This window comes from Cucurbita moschata, unplaced genomic scaffold (genome assembly GCF_002738365.1).
Source record: "Cucurbita moschata cultivar Rifu unplaced genomic scaffold, Cmos_1.0 Cmo_Scf00028, whole genome shotgun sequence".
NCBI lineage: Eukaryota > Viridiplantae > Streptophyta > Magnoliopsida > Cucurbitales > Cucurbitaceae > Cucurbita > Cucurbita moschata.
Genome location: NW_019268544.1, coordinates 1837248 through 1851656, shown reverse-complemented (window position 1 = coordinate 1851656; position 14409 = coordinate 1837248). Strand labels below are relative to the sequence as shown.

At 35.1% G+C, this 14409-nt stretch overlaps 3 protein-coding genes across 5 annotated transcripts in view; 1 reads left to right on the top strand and 2 right to left on the bottom strand.

The window, feature by feature from the left end:
* LOC111463537 (transcription factor HHO5-like) overlaps positions 1–1483 on the bottom strand; it is a 2380-nt gene extending 897 nt beyond the window's left edge. The window contains exons 1-4 of one of the 2 annotated variants that reach the window (XM_023107507.1): positions 1001–1483; positions 692–906; positions 206–590; positions 40–129 (exon numbers count right to left, since the gene is read on the bottom strand). In XM_023107507.1, coding sequence (XP_022963275.1) covers positions 40–129; positions 206–590; positions 692–906; positions 1001–1199 — 889 coding nt within the window. In that variant the 5' untranslated portion in view covers positions 1200–1483. The remainder of the gene's footprint in view (positions 1–39; positions 130–205; positions 591–691; positions 907–1000) is intronic. The other variant, XM_023107506.1, reaches the window with a different exon arrangement.
* Positions 1484–5904: 4421 nt separating this feature from the next.
* On the bottom strand, positions 5905–9320 carry LOC111463494 (probable disease resistance protein At5g66900). Of its 2 annotated transcripts, XM_023107447.1 has the most exons (6): positions 8334–9320; positions 7797–8206; positions 7367–7722; positions 7021–7223; positions 6714–6930; positions 6502–6646 (listed from the first exon to the last, which is right to left on the bottom strand). In XM_023107447.1, the coding sequence occupies exons 1-6, from the start codon at positions 8977–8979 to the stop codon at positions 6631–6633; spliced, it is 1848 nt and encodes a 615-aa protein (XP_022963215.1). In that variant the 5' UTR covers positions 8980–9320; the 3' UTR covers positions 6502–6630. The 2 variants fall into 2 exon arrangements, with proteins under 2 accessions (XP_022963213.1, XP_022963215.1); XM_023107445.1 differs by having other exon boundaries at positions 5905–6930; positions 8334–9319.
* Positions 9321–11012: 1692 nt separating this feature from the next.
* Positions 11013–13762, top strand: LOC111463442 (L-ascorbate oxidase homolog). The gene is made up of 9 exons (XM_023107377.1): positions 11013–11159; positions 11234–11382; positions 11458–11567; positions 11733–12003; positions 12078–12174; positions 12262–12607; positions 12699–13064; positions 13149–13227; positions 13346–13762. The coding sequence occupies exons 2-9, from the start codon at positions 11239–11241 to the stop codon at positions 13547–13549; spliced, it is 1617 nt and encodes a 538-aa protein (XP_022963145.1). The 5' UTR covers positions 11013–11159; positions 11234–11238; the 3' UTR covers positions 13550–13762.
* The last annotated feature ends 647 nt before the right edge of the window (positions 13763–14409 follow it).

Sequence of the window (14409 nt, the reverse complement as noted above, 5' to 3'; positions counted from 1 at the left end):
AAATTTTTTTTTTTTTTTTTTTTTTTTTTTTTTTTGTGTGTGTTAATCGTACTTGTAAATGGCTTTTCACTTCGTCGTTGGTGAGCCCATCCACTTGCATCAGTTCCCTTATCTGTTTTGGTGTTGCCACTGCAAGATTGAAATTTAGATCACTAACTGATTCTTAGATTTAAAAGATTGTAATGGTTAAAAGTTAGTTTCGAACCTTGAGATCCGCCGAGTCGATGTAGTGCGTCGACGAAACGCCGGTGGAGCTCTGGCGACCAGCATCGTCTCTGTTTCCTTATGGTCTGTTGGTGTTGGGACAATTTTGGGTGCCCCGTGATTTGCGCCGCCGGCGAAGACAACCCAGAAACAGAAGCGCTGCTTCCTCGGGCGGTGCCGTTCTTGAGAGTCAAATTACCCGAAAAGGGATCGGAGATTGGAGTCATTAGAGTAAGTTTAGGGACTTCTGAGAACGCCACATCTTCTTTTGTTGCTCCTTTTACAAAATTGTTTTGATCTTTGAACAACTCGGCTCTTCGTCTTTTTGCACAATCCCAGTGTTCGATTGGGGTCTGCGGCACAGACCGATCGTCTTCATCCCCTTTCTGTAAGTAAAAGTAATTTAAATCTAATCCCGAAAAAACCCCCCCCCACAACTCAAAAGGAGGAATAATTAATTAAATAAATCTCTGTAAAAGTTAAATACCAAGTTCATATTCGATTTTGGATTTGGAATATCGTCATCAAAATTGAAATTCGTGTTCCACAACTGAGTTGAACTCAACCACCTCTTCTTCTCCCTCTCCTCGCTCTCCCCATCGGCTTCCTCGGAACTTCCCTTCAATGGGATGAACTTTTCAATCACCGGCTGATCCTTCAACGACTGAAACTGCAACACCTCCTCTTTCAATCTCAAAATTGCTGCAAACCCAGGAATCGAAACGTCAATAAACCCGAAACCCATGTTCTAAAATCCCGAAAACGACAACAAATCAGAGATTCCAAAGAGACCCACCATCTTGCAAGAGAAGAACACAGAGAGGAAGCTCCCGTTTGAAAGCATCAATCTTCCTCATTTCATCCTCCAACCTTTTTACATAATCATCGAGCTTGGACTGTTTAGTAAAGGAATCGGAGATGGATGAAAGTTCGAGGAGAATTTCAGGTATGGTTTTGGGTACAAAGTCCAAGGACAAATCTAAGCTGAGTTCCATAGTCAATCAGTTGGGTATGAGGGGCGTTGAATTCTCTGTATGTTTATCTCTATCATTTGCAAGAGAGAAAACAGAGAGAATGGACGGAGAAACAAAGAGGGGCACTGTATTTATAAACAGCGCAGATTCAGGAGGCTAAGATTCGATTGAATTCTCTGTTTTTTTTTTTTTTCTTTTCTTTTTTCTTTCTGTGTTTGGTTTTTGTTTTTAGACGAGATCGGGTCGTCGCATCCAGAGCAATAAATCGGCGACTCGGGGAAATTTAATCGTATCGGCCTGGTCGATTTGCCGAGTCTGGTGGTGTTGGAATCTTTGGATTCCGTAGATCTAGTCATGCGGCGAATTGTTTACTGTTTTCTTTTCTTTTTTTAAATAAAAAAAAAAATTACTGTGTCATCTTTTTCAGATTTCAGAAAATAAATTTCTACCAGATTCTTCATTGCCGAAAGCAACACCAACGGTGTGATTGACGTACACGTAATTTTATGTATCATTTTAGGGCAATTTTGACATTTGACGCCTTTTCATTTTACCTTTCTCCTCACTTTTCATTTTCTAACAAAAGTAATTTATTCAACTTTTTAAGTTGCAGCTGTTACCATATTTAATAATAAAAAATTGATACAACAACTCTTTTTTTTTCTTTCCAAACATCTTAAAATAAATTCATTACTTAAATTTTACTTTGATGGAAGAAAAAAGCTTTCAACTATTTTTTACAAAATACCTCAAACCATATTAATGAAACAAACATATATGGTCAGTGTCCAATAAAGCAAACTCCACTCCATCCATCATAATAATAATAATAAAGTGTATATTAAAAACCATAATATATATAAATATATATATATATATATATCAGGAATTTGAAAAGGATAAATTAATATTAGGATAGGCGTTATATTCTGCAACGTTAAAAAAAAAAAAAAAAAAGAAGAAGAATAAATTGCCTGAAAATGAATGGTGGAAAATGGGGTGTGCTGATTCCAGTGAGCCGAGAAAAGTATGGTTCAATATTTTGTGCCACATGAGAGAGAGACGGGCATGTGGATTAAGATTTGGACACGTAGACAAGAGATTTATTTAAACGGTGAGATTGCCAAAGTGGTGGTGCTTCAGTTGTGTAAGGATCCAGTACGATCGGACTAAGATTCCTTCATTCTGATTTCGACACGTGTCCTGCTGATAAAATTTAATCTGATTGTTCTATTTTATGATTTTTTTTTTTTTTTTTAATTTTATAATTTTAATTGAATAATTGAAGATGAGGTATCCTGGGCATTGATTGGTTGTGGTTCCTGCCGCACAGCAGATGGTAAAAGATGCCTTTTTATTTTTTTTATACTAAATAATCGTAGCCATTCATTCATTTTTTTTCTTCTTTTCTTTCTCTTTTGCAAACTTTAATTTTTATTCGTTTATTATTCTCGCACATTTTATTTAAATTCCGTATTTATTTCCCATCGTAGAGGGGAGGCAATACTAATTATAAATATGTAGGGTCCAAGCTTAAGAATTGATTAAATACGGCCTATGCAATTTAATTTAAAGCTTACAGTACTAAATTCCAGTGTTATGAGTACATATACACATCACAGCACCATTGTCTCATTCAATTATTATTATTATTATTTTTGGATAATAATCCAATAAATGAAGAAAACTGTGTTGGTGTCTCCTTAGCGGATCTCATATGAAAAATGAGTGTATTAATTGTCCACCGTTCCTTTATTTTTCAACTAAATCCCTTTCCCCAATATATTTGAAGTATTCATAATTACATATAAATATGGAGTATATTCTTCCATTTTCAAAAACCCTTCTTACTCTAATACTCAAACTTTAATTTGGATTCTTTTCACCACTTTATTTTATTTTATTTTATTTTATTCTTAACAAAAAAGATTCTAATTAATTTTTTTTAATAATAATAACATTTTCTCATCATTCCATTTTAACGTAGTTTATTATTTAGTTATTTTTTTAGATTTAAAAATTTTCAACTTGATTTCATAAAATTTGAATCAACATTCCCTATCATAGGTTAACTCCCAATTTATCATTCCATTAGGTTGATCTAAAAGTGTGGAAAGATGAATATCTTAGTTTTTAAAGTTATTTTTGGTGAAGTTTTCAATGTCAAATAATTTTGAGAGAGATATTCTTATACTTATCTACATTTTGGGTTAAATTACAAAATTCATTAATGTGCATAATTTTTACTGTAAAGAGTATATATATGATGAAATTTATGGTAGAGAGATGATAATAAAGGCACCCAATTTTTTAAAACCAAAAAATTTAAAATTAAATAGTTAATGTGAGAGATGATAATAAAGGCACCCAATTTTTTAAAACCAAAAAATTTAAAATTAAATAGTTAATGTGTTTACAAAATATGTATATATATATATATATATATATATATATATTTATTGTAGTTTTCAAAAAGATTTGTCTCAGTATTCAGATTTTTTTTTTAAATAGATAATCAAACAAATATTTTATTTATAAGCTTAATTAAAATAAAAAAAAAAACTAATGGAGCCTTAACTAAGAGTTCTATTTTTGTCTTGTAATTAAGTTTCTAATATTTGTTTGAAAAAAAAATTCCAGTAAAACTTGAAAAAACAATGATAATAATTTTGTTTTGTGTTTTATATTTCTAAAAACTCAATGCTTGATTAGAAGGTTTTCGATCAACACTTTTTTTTTTTTTTTTTTAATTTTAAACTAAATTTAAAACGAAGAAGATTATGGGAAACTTGTAATATGCAAGAATTCAATTTGTTAGTTAAAATTTTCCTTCAGTTTCGAAAATAATATTATCAACCTAATATATATATTCTTCCTAAAAAAAAATTACATATTCAAATAATTTTAATATTTTTAATATTTTTAAAAGTAAAAATTGGAATTAGTAGGTGTACAATGAACTTATTTTTTTATTTATTCTGGCAATTAAGTTGTTGTCTATGTTATCAGAAATGTGTTTAATAGGAAATTTAGAAATTGAATTTCAATTTAAATAATTATTCAAATTTTGTTTTATAATATATTTGAAACCATAAAACCAAGTGTAGTTGTATATCTTTTTTTCTTCATAAATTTTATATAAATATTATTTAACGGTGTCATATAATTACAATATATTATAATCTAAAATAAATTAAGTTTGTAATATTTGTTTACACAATTCTGTATTTAAAATTTTAGAATCTCAAGTTTGGATGGAATCAAAGCATAAAAATATTTGTAGAATCTAGAAACAATTTAACCCATATCCAGTGAATTTAGTAAATTAAAATATATATATCCCAAAATAAGAATAATACAAATGCATCTAAATTGAAGTAAACCCCAAAATTAATAGCAGCTACAAATGATTACATTACCTAATATATTGATTAGTTTATTTTGAATACTTTTTGTATGTTATCAACACATGATTTGACCATATTTCTATAATGCTTACTTTATTTTGTAAAATCCCCATTTAGGAATTAGTTCACTGACTCTTTTTTAACTTAGCATTGCCTACTTTTAGCTCATGATTCAACCTAAATCAACATTATTCATACACTAAATATTTTAGCTCATGATTCAACCTAAATCAACATTATTCATACACTAAATAATTTCATATGGGAAACAGAATGGTAATGGAGAATCTAATCTAAAACAGTTTTTTTTTAAAATATTATGAGAAGGAAGAATGATTCTGAAGCAATGGCTGTTGTGGTGTTACATTTTGAAGGCCATTATGCTCTGTTTCCCCAAATTTGGGTTTTCTCTCATTCAACTACTCTCTGCCATTGCTGCTTTTCTTTCCTTGTTTTTTCTTTTTCCTAAATCAATGGCTCATATTGCACCATCCTTTGGATTTGGATTTGGATTTTGATGCACTTCAAATCTTTCAACATTTTTTTTTTCTTTTTTCTTTTTCTTTTTATACACACAAAGCTTAATCTAGATTCTGATGTGCCCCACTTGTCTCAGCTAATGCCCATGTGGGCAACTAACTACTTTTCGCTTTCTTCTTCTTGAGTACATGCTAATTAGGATCGATTAACTAGAGTATTTTGGAGATGATAAATCAAATATCTACTATTACTTCTGCACATGGGGTTTGAATTAATGGTATATAATTAAGAGAAGAAAAAAAAGGAAGTGGGCAAGAAAAGAAAGAAGAAGACATGAACGTTTCCCCACATAAGATATGGGAATGGGAATGGGAATGGGAATCCCACAAAACTTACTCCAATTCCCATGTGCTTCAATCACTTCTATTTCTCTTACCATTTTCTATTTCTCTTCTTTTTTTTTTTCTCTCTCTCTCTTACAACCAAAATTAAATAATTAATTAAATAATTAAATCAAAATACAACATTTTATTCCCCCCTTTTGTTTTGTGATAAATCTACGTGTTTCCCACTGCATTTCTACGGCAAAGAAATAAAAGGGATCTTTTTTATTCATTTTTCTCCTCTTCTTTTTCTCCCAACCATTTATTTTCCTTTGTTGACTATCTTCAAGTAATTATATTTAATTATCCCTTTTCTTTATATACATTTTATATTATTCTTCTCTTTCCTCATTTCTATGCAACCAAACCAACACCCATTAACCATGTTTAATTATTTATTTTCACTCTCTTTTTTTTTTTCTTTCTAAAATATTACATCATCTAAATAATAATAATAAAAGATGGACACCTACCAATGGGCTATATTTACATCCGGCCCATTACTAAAAGGAAACCCACCATTTGGCCCAAAATCCAAATAACAGTGGGTTATGTGGGCCCAGCCCAACAAACGATTACAACGTTGGTTTATTAATTTATTTAACTCTTTTTTTAAATGTAGTAAATGAAAGAATGGAATGGGTCATAAACATAGCCAATCCAGGTTGGCTTCTTCCTCTTGCACTTTCACCTGTTTCCCAAGGCGGGGTGCAACCATTTTCAACCACTCTGCAATATCTCCATCACATAGAAGGGTCAAATTTTTCAGATTTCTGATGGACGATGGCAGCTTGCGCAAGCTCGTGCAGTGCCTCATGTCGAGCTTTTCTAATCGATGCAATTCACCCATCTTCTCAGGAAGCTTGACAAGATCAAGACAGTGTGATATATCGAGATGGACTAATTCCCGAAGCTTCGTCGTCGACTCCGGCAACTCTGCTAGATATATGCAACATCTTATCCTCAACATTTTTAGATTAATCAGCTTTCCAAGATCTTCTGGCAACGAAGTTAGTCCATGGCAATTTGTAATGCTCAGCTTTTGCAACTTCACAATGTCACACACCCCATTGGGGATTGCACTCAAATCGTTGCATAAGTCTATGGAAATCTCCACCAAGTTGGACAACAATTCCGAGATTTGGCTTGAAATGTTGATGAATGTTTTACCAAATTTGCACATCACGAAGGATATTTTCTGCAGATTTCTCAGTGGTTTCAGGTTCTGATTATTACGAAAGCGAGGTACTGAAATCCGCTCGAACCTGATTCGTTCAAGATTTTGCAGACAGTTGAATGGTTGATTATCTTCACTTGTCACCTCAGTTAGAAAACACCCAAAATTTGTGATGATCAGAGCTTTCAAATTATTCATTCTCTTGATGAACCCGGGCAAGTTGTATGTTCTTGACTGAAGATTAAGAATCAGAACCTCCACTTTAGGTGCTTCCATGTCAGGCCAACTTGATGAGAATCTCTCATCTGCAACATCTCAAAATCCCCTTTGATTTTGAAGTTAAGAAGTGAAACAACAAGAAACTGGAATAATATCACAGAAAGTGAGAGAAAGACCTGTGGTTATGGATATCAGGCGGGCATTGGAGGGATGCTTCTCTTGTTCTACCCACCATTTAGGGAAATCATTTCCATTCATCTCCAAGAACAATCTTTTTCTTTGCTCTATGGGCTCTATATTCATCAAGTAGATAGCCAAATCTCTAAGACTATCATGCTGACTAAAAAACTGCTCTTCGTAGAACTCATCATCATATTTTCTGAGGGATAGCCCCACAAGACAAATCAGTTGCTATCATTTTGATATCAATACAGGTAATAATAATATCAGCAGTTGGAGAAACTTTGCATATTTGGGTAATCGGTAATTCAAATTTTTAGCAAATATGTGCACAGAATTTACCTTGTTGTGGCAGAATTAAGTAGACTCCGAGAGGATAGTTCATGGAGGGTGACCATTGCTTCATTTTCATCTTCTCCATACAAAATTGTGAAAATGTCAATGAAGGTAGAAGCAGGAATTCTCTGGTCTTCAGGAAAAGAACCTAGATCCATGAAACTCTCCTTAGTCACCATCTTATCATCCAACACATCCAGACTGCTCTGCAGGCATTCAAGAAGCTCTTTCTCAGAGTCAAATATGGAACCACTTCTACACAAATTCCTCCCTGTAACTCTCCAAACCGATGTCGGCCTGCGGGAAAGTGATCTTCCGATTACCTTCAGTGCAAGAGGGAGTCTCTTGCATCCCCCAATTACCTGAAATTCAATTACACAGACTTAGACATCTCACCTGGAAAAATAAGAAAGTATATAGCATGGAGCTGTATTGCCTTTTCTAAAGTTTCTTCATCAGGGAGCTTAGAACTTCCATTGTCCAATGATGCTGAGCGACGAAAAAGTTTCATTGCGTTCTCATGGTTCAAAGGTTCCAAATAATAAGACTCACTAAATCTTGGGAAAGAAAACCTTGAAGTGACCAAAATCTTGCAGCAAGGCATTTGAGAAAGCTTATCAAGAAGGCATTCTGATTCTAACCCATTCCACACATCGTCTAGCACAATCAATATAGGTTTTTGGCTTGTTTGCTTCAGCCACAATTCTAAATAGCAGAATGCATGCTCATCACTTTGCCAAGCAGGCAATTGAATGCCTCTGAGGCTTTCAATTATGTTTTTCATTATGAGCTTCAAGTCTGGTTTTCTTGAAACTGCAACAAAGATGATCTTCCCCTGGAATATATCTATCAAGATGCCAAAATAGAAAGCTCCAGTGAGATATGCATCAAGTTTCATTATCTCGCCATGAAATTAGCAGCACCCACATAGCTCATTTGAAGTTCATTCACCAAAAGAATGATTTAGGCGTACCTTTGACTTCTTTGTCATGGCAAAACTTCAAGGCCAGTGTGGTTTTTCCACAGCCCCCAGGAGCTGTGACAACCAACATTCGAACCTCATTTTTTAGAATTTTGACCTTCAACTCCTTAACTGGTTTCTCCAACCCAACAGTTTCTTCTTGCAGTTGAGGAACCAGACATGGCGATACTATGAAATCCACTGGCTTGCTCGACCCACCTCTGCTGTCGATTCTGCAGAGAATCTCCATAAGTTGGTTCATTGACTTCAAGTTCCTCTTCTGGTCTCTAGACATCTGGAGCATCAAAACGTCCATGAAGCTTCGGAGTTCAGTATCCAAGTCCCGAAGCTTTTTGGTGTAAAATGGCTTCTTCAGATAATCAAGATTCCCCAATTTCACATCGCCGCACTGGAGAAGTAGCCGCCTCCCTTCATCCATTAGATCCCTCAATTTCTCTGTTTCTTCTTTTGGGTAATCGAGAAACTCATTAAGCTCGTCGATTTGGTTCACCAAAGGGATTATAGCTTTTAGCTTGAAACTGATATTCTTAAGAACAGGACTGAAATTGATGGCCCTTTCGCCCAAATCCAAGATTACTTTGAACAGCTCCCCAACTACGGCGCCCAAAACAGCTCCACCCACCAATTCCAGCGCCATTTTTTCCGTCAAAAATAGACCAACTGATGGCAGATAACAATACCTTTACCAATCAGCCAAACCCCTTTTTCTCGCTTTGTAGTCTTTGGAATCTCCGGGGTTTCATCGAAGAAATGTGGACAATCTTGATTGAAAAGTTGAGAAAGTGGATATTGGAATTGTTTTGGAAGGAAACCAATAATTGGTCTGAAAATAAGAATTTAGCGTGCATGTACATCAACATACTTGAGTTTGAAAATTGATTGGAGTTCTCAAACATCTAAAGATTGAGCAATCGATGATGACGGTGAACCTTCCTTCGCTAATGGAAGTAAAAAGCCGATAGAAAAGGTTGATGAGTTGTAAGCCGAGAATGAGACTTGTAAATGCTGACCACTCATGAGATTTTAATGGAGTTTAGGGTTTAATAATATATGAGATTAATCATTACTCAATCTTGTTTAGCTAATGAGATTTTTGTAACCGCTCATATACTAATGAGATTTCTATAATAGCAAAAGCCTCGATCTTGTTTAGCTAATAACATGTCTCGAACAACTCATGCACTCAATCCTGTTTAGCTAATGAGACATATGTAACAGCTCATGTACTCAGTATTGTTTAGCTAATGAGATTTTTGTAACCGTTCATGTATTAATGAGATTTCTATAATAGCCCCCAGCCTCGATCCTATTTAGCTAATAATATATATCTAACGACTCATGCACTCAATTCTATTTACCAATAAAACATATGCTTAGCTAACAAGATTCATGTAACAGTCTAAGCCTCCGTCCAGTTTAGCTAATGAGATGACGGTAACCGTTCAAACCCTCGCTAGCAAATATGATAAATTATCAATTTAAATAACTCCTGTAATTCTTCTGATTATCATAAATGGTATGGATTTATATGGGATTAGTTGTTGGTAATTAAGAGAAACGTGGGAGTTTTGGAATGAAGGGGGTGGGTGGTGGGGAGAGAGATGGGTGTGGGCAATGAACGGCGGTGCGTGGTTAAGCAGCAAGCCGTGTGGGGCATCACTACCTACCAAAATTAATATCCATTACCCTTCCCCGACATCTCACATGCGCCTCTCATCCATAAATTTATGTCCCACCTTTCCTATACTCAACCAAAACTTAAATACTTGTACATTTCATGTCTTCTTTTAACATTCCTTTATTATTTGTATTTAATTATGTGTGTGCAACCTCTTCATCTTCTTTTCATCTTCTTTTTAAAAGGATGAAAATTTAAGTTTTATTCACATCATTTAAATTTAAATTGTAACCCAATAAAAATATGTTATTATCTAAGATTCTCGTATCTATTGAATGATACGAATAGTTGTCCATGTTATACTTCGTCAATAATCTAATTCATATCAAATTCATTTATTTTAAATAATTAAGGAATAAGTGCATTTGGCATTTGATATTAAAAATATAAATGAGGGTTTGGTTCACCAGCTTGGGTCCGGTGGAGTGAACTAAAATAATCCACCATGCTTCATAATATAATAAGCAAATAACTGTATTCTACCAACTTCAATTATGCTCGTTATTTAAGACTAGACATTGACTTCCTCTCAATTTTTATATTATATTTATCATTTTTAGAAACACAAATCAATTTAAAAAAAAAAAAACATGGCTTAAATTTCCAGACATGTTCATCATTATCCATTGAAATCCATTTTGATAGGGAAGAGACTCATAATCCTGATGGAGAAAGACAACGAAAAAGAAGGGAAGATTAAAGTCATAGCTAACAGCGTAATCAGGGGAGGTTTTTTTTTGGTCATAAAAGAAACATGAGAAATAATTATTATAACTTTTGACTCTCATTCACTCTTATCGAGCTCGCTTCCAATTCAAGCGATTTGGCTTCCAATTATGAGAAAACGCGTTAACAGCACCGAATACTCCATAAAGTTACAACCTTTACCACATACATACTGCCCACTGTCTCTCCTCCTCCTGTAAAGTTCAAATTTTTAAGGCTTTCACTCAAATTGGATTAGCAATTTAATATTCTTTCAATTTCCTTCCCGCCTTGTCTCTATTTAAGCCTTTCACCCACTCCAGTTGTAATCAATCGTCTTCTAGCTGTTACCCACTGACCCCAAAAGGGTTTCAAATTTAACCCTTTTTTCAACCTCGATTTCCTCTGCTTTCCCTCACTCCCCGATAATCTGAGTGAGTTTTCTTTTCTTTGAACTCTGTCTTCTTATTTTGTTTATGGGGGTTTCTGATGCAATGCCGTTTTGCAGATTCAATGGAGAAACAGGGCTTGCTTCGACTGATTTGTGGAGCTTTGGCTTTGCTGAGCATTTCATTGGTGAATGCTGAAAACCCATATAGGTTTTACACTTGGACAGTTACATATGGGACTATTTCTCCTCTGGGTGTTCCTCAACAGGTTGGTTTACTGCTGTTCATGTTTCAGATCTGGTTTTTACAGTTTATTAATGGTGGGTTTTGTTTGATTTTTAAGGTTATCCTGATAAACGGTCAGTTTCCCGGCCCCAAATTAGAAGTAGTGACCAATGACAATATCATTCTCAACCTTATCAACAAGCTGGATGAGCCTTTCTTGCTTACATGGTGAGTTCCATCAAATCATTCCTTTTCCGCCATTATAATTTCAGTTCATAGCTTCATTCAGACCACGTTACCAAGCCATCTGTTGTTATGTTTTCAAACAATTTCTTAAGTAAATTGGTTGCTTTGGGCTTTAGTTCTGTTCTGTAATGCTTGTTCTATCTTAAGGAATGGGATCAAACAGAGGAAGAACTCATGGCAAGATGGAGTTCTTGGGACCAACTGTGCCATTCCTCCAAACTCTAATTACACTTACTCCTTCCAAACCAAAGATCAGATTGGATCCTTTGCATACTTCCCTTCTACTCAGTTTCACAAAGCTGCTGGTGGCTTTGGAGCTCTGAATGTCTACCAGAGGCCGCGAATTCCAATCCCTTATCCTGTTCAAGATGGAGATTTTACTCTACTTGTTGGTGATTGGTACAAGACTAGTCACAAGGTATTTTAATATCGAACATGGTCAACTATTAATGACAAGAGTTCTTTGTTAATGTCGGTTTCTTTACTTTTCAGTCCCTGCAAGAATCTCTAGATGCAGGAAGGTCTCTTCCCTTACCTGATGGTGTTCTTATAAATGGACAAACTCATAGTACTTTCACTGGCAATCAAGGTTCTTTTCAAAACATATCTATTATGCTTTCCCTTTTATATTGAAGTTTGCTAAGTAACCTAACAACGACTCTTGCAAACATTTCAGGTAAAACTTACATGTTCAGGATCTCAAATGTGGGCTTGTCAACATCTCTTAACTTCAGGATTCAGGGACATAAAATGAAGTTAGTGGAAGTTGAAGGATCTCATACTCTCCAGAACTTATACGACTCTCTCGACGTTCATGTCGGTCAGTCGTTATCGGTTCTAGTCACCTTAGATCAGGCTCCAAAGGACTATTATATAGTTGCATCAACACGTTTCTCTAGAACTGTTCTCACAGCAACGGCAGTGTTGCATTATTCAAATTCCAACTCACCTGTTTCTGGACCTTTGCCTGCTGGTCCTACCATTGAAGTAGATTGGTCTGTGAAGCAAGCCAGAACTTTCAGGTATGTCGAAACGATGCAACGCAATGACACGAGGTTTCTTTTTATTGTTATCAACAAGGAGACTGATTTTTTTACCATTGATCTTTGGAAGGTGGAACTTAACAGCAAATGCAGCCAGGCCTAATCCTCAGGGCTCATTCCATTATGGGAAGATTATCCCAACAAAGACAATTGTTTTGGCAACATCCGCTCCTTTAATCAATGGAAAACAGCGATATGCCATCAACAGGGTGTCATATGTTAATTCAGACACCCCTCTAAAGCTTGCTGATTACTTCAACATCCCTGGTGTTTTCTCTGTAGATTCCCTCCAGAGCCTTCCCTCTGGTGGTGCTGCCTTCATTGCTACTTCTGTATTGCCAACCGCTCTCCACGATTTCGTTGAAATTGTATTCCAGAACAACGAGCACTCTATGCAATCCTTCCACCTTGATGGTTATGATTTCTGGGTGGTTGGGTAAGTCAAATGTGCTGTGTTTTGCTTCTACAATGTTTCCTTTGCAAATATCTTGATATTTTCCCTTTGTTGGCAATATGATAGATATGGCTATGGACAATGGAGTCAAGCCAGCAGAAACTCCTACAATTTAGTAGATGCTCTTACCAGACACACAGCACAGGTAAACGACTCGGCATCAATGCCATTATGCAGTGACTCTGCTTTGACATTTTGAGCTCTGTAGTTCATTTGAATGGCATTTTGCCCTGAGCTTGTTGTGTTGGTTGTTGGTGTTGCAGGTGTATCCAAATTCATGGACAGCCATATTGGTATCATTAGACAATCAAGGGATGTGGAACTTAAGGTCTGCAATCTGGGAAAGACAGTATCTTGGGCAACAGTTCTATCTCAGAGTGTGGACTCAAACTCAGAGTCTTGCCAATGAATACAACATCCCTCCCAACGCTTTGTTATGTGGTAAGGCCATGGGACGACATCTTTGAATCTCGCATTGCCGATCTGTCTGCCTTTAGTCATGAGAGTTTGACTACATTACATGGAGAGAAAAAATGAGAATCATTTACCTCAATTCTTTCAATCGCTTGGAAACTTTTACATGTATTGTTCTTTGAAGTGGCTCAATCAAGTCATGCTTCTAAGTTGTTCATTTCACTATTTATTTTGAGAAAGTAAATGGACTTACAAAAATATTACTACAACATCTTCCCACCGCTAAACATTAATTATAAGAAAAAAAATGTAAATCAAAGCATTGGGAATCTGATGAAAGAGATATCCAATGGTTTTGGATTCTAAAGTTGGTTCATTTGGGTCATTTGCTAAGCTTTCTAATATGATTTTTACCTGGAAAAGAAGACACATGAAGTACAAAACTAAAAGAAATCAAAGTGTTGATTAGAATAAGAATTGAGGCAGCATATAAAGCAGAAAGCTGTAGATTTGAAAGCAAATGTGAGAGAACAGTGAGAATCAGTGAAGATGTTGAAAGAAAGCAGACACAGGCACAGGCACAGGCACAGGCACAGCCACTCAGCCTCAGCCTCACAGCCACAGCCAACGCTTCCTTTATTTCCCAAAAGCAAAAGCCTGCAGCTTCTTTCTCTTTTCTTTCACTTCCTTGTAAAATAAAACGTTTCTTTTGTGATGGAAGAACAAGTTTAAGAAACTTAATTTAAATGAGGGAGTGCTGAAGACATATTCGTTGAGTTAATTTAATTTAATTTAAACACGAACTGTAATTAATCCTAAAAACAACAAAAACTGATGCTAAACAAGACATTAATTTCATACACCACAAACCCAAACCAAAAAAAAAAAAAAAAAAAAAAAAAAAAAAAAAAAA

What these genes read in the sequence shown, in the direction of transcription:
- LOC111463494 (XM_023107445.1), bottom strand. Translation starts at nt 8,979, where the DNA reads ATGGCGCTGGAATTGGTGGGTGGAGCTGTTTTGGGCGCCGTAGTTGGG. An exon ending in CCATGACAAAGAAGTCAAAG is followed by an intron (nt 8,207 to 8,333) that starts GTACGCCTAAAT and finishes GCATCTTGATAG; the next exon opens with ATATATTCCAGGGGAAGATC. An exon ending in CCTGATATCCATAACCACAG is followed by an intron (nt 6,931 to 7,020) that starts GTCTTTCTCTCA and finishes GAGATGTTGCAG; the next exon opens with ATGAGAGATTCTCATCAAGT.
- LOC111463442 (XM_023107377.1), top strand. Translation starts at nt 11,239, where the DNA reads ATGGAGAAACAGGGCTTGCTTCGACTGATTTGTGGAGCTTTGGCTTTG. An exon ending in CTCTGGGTGTTCCTCAACAG is followed by an intron (nt 11,383 to 11,457) that starts GTTGGTTTACTG and finishes TTGATTTTTAAG; the next exon opens with GTTATCCTGATAAACGGTCA. An exon ending in GAGCCTTTCTTGCTTACATG is followed by an intron (nt 11,568 to 11,732) that starts GTGAGTTCCATC and finishes TTCTATCTTAAG; the next exon opens with GAATGGGATCAAACAGAGGA.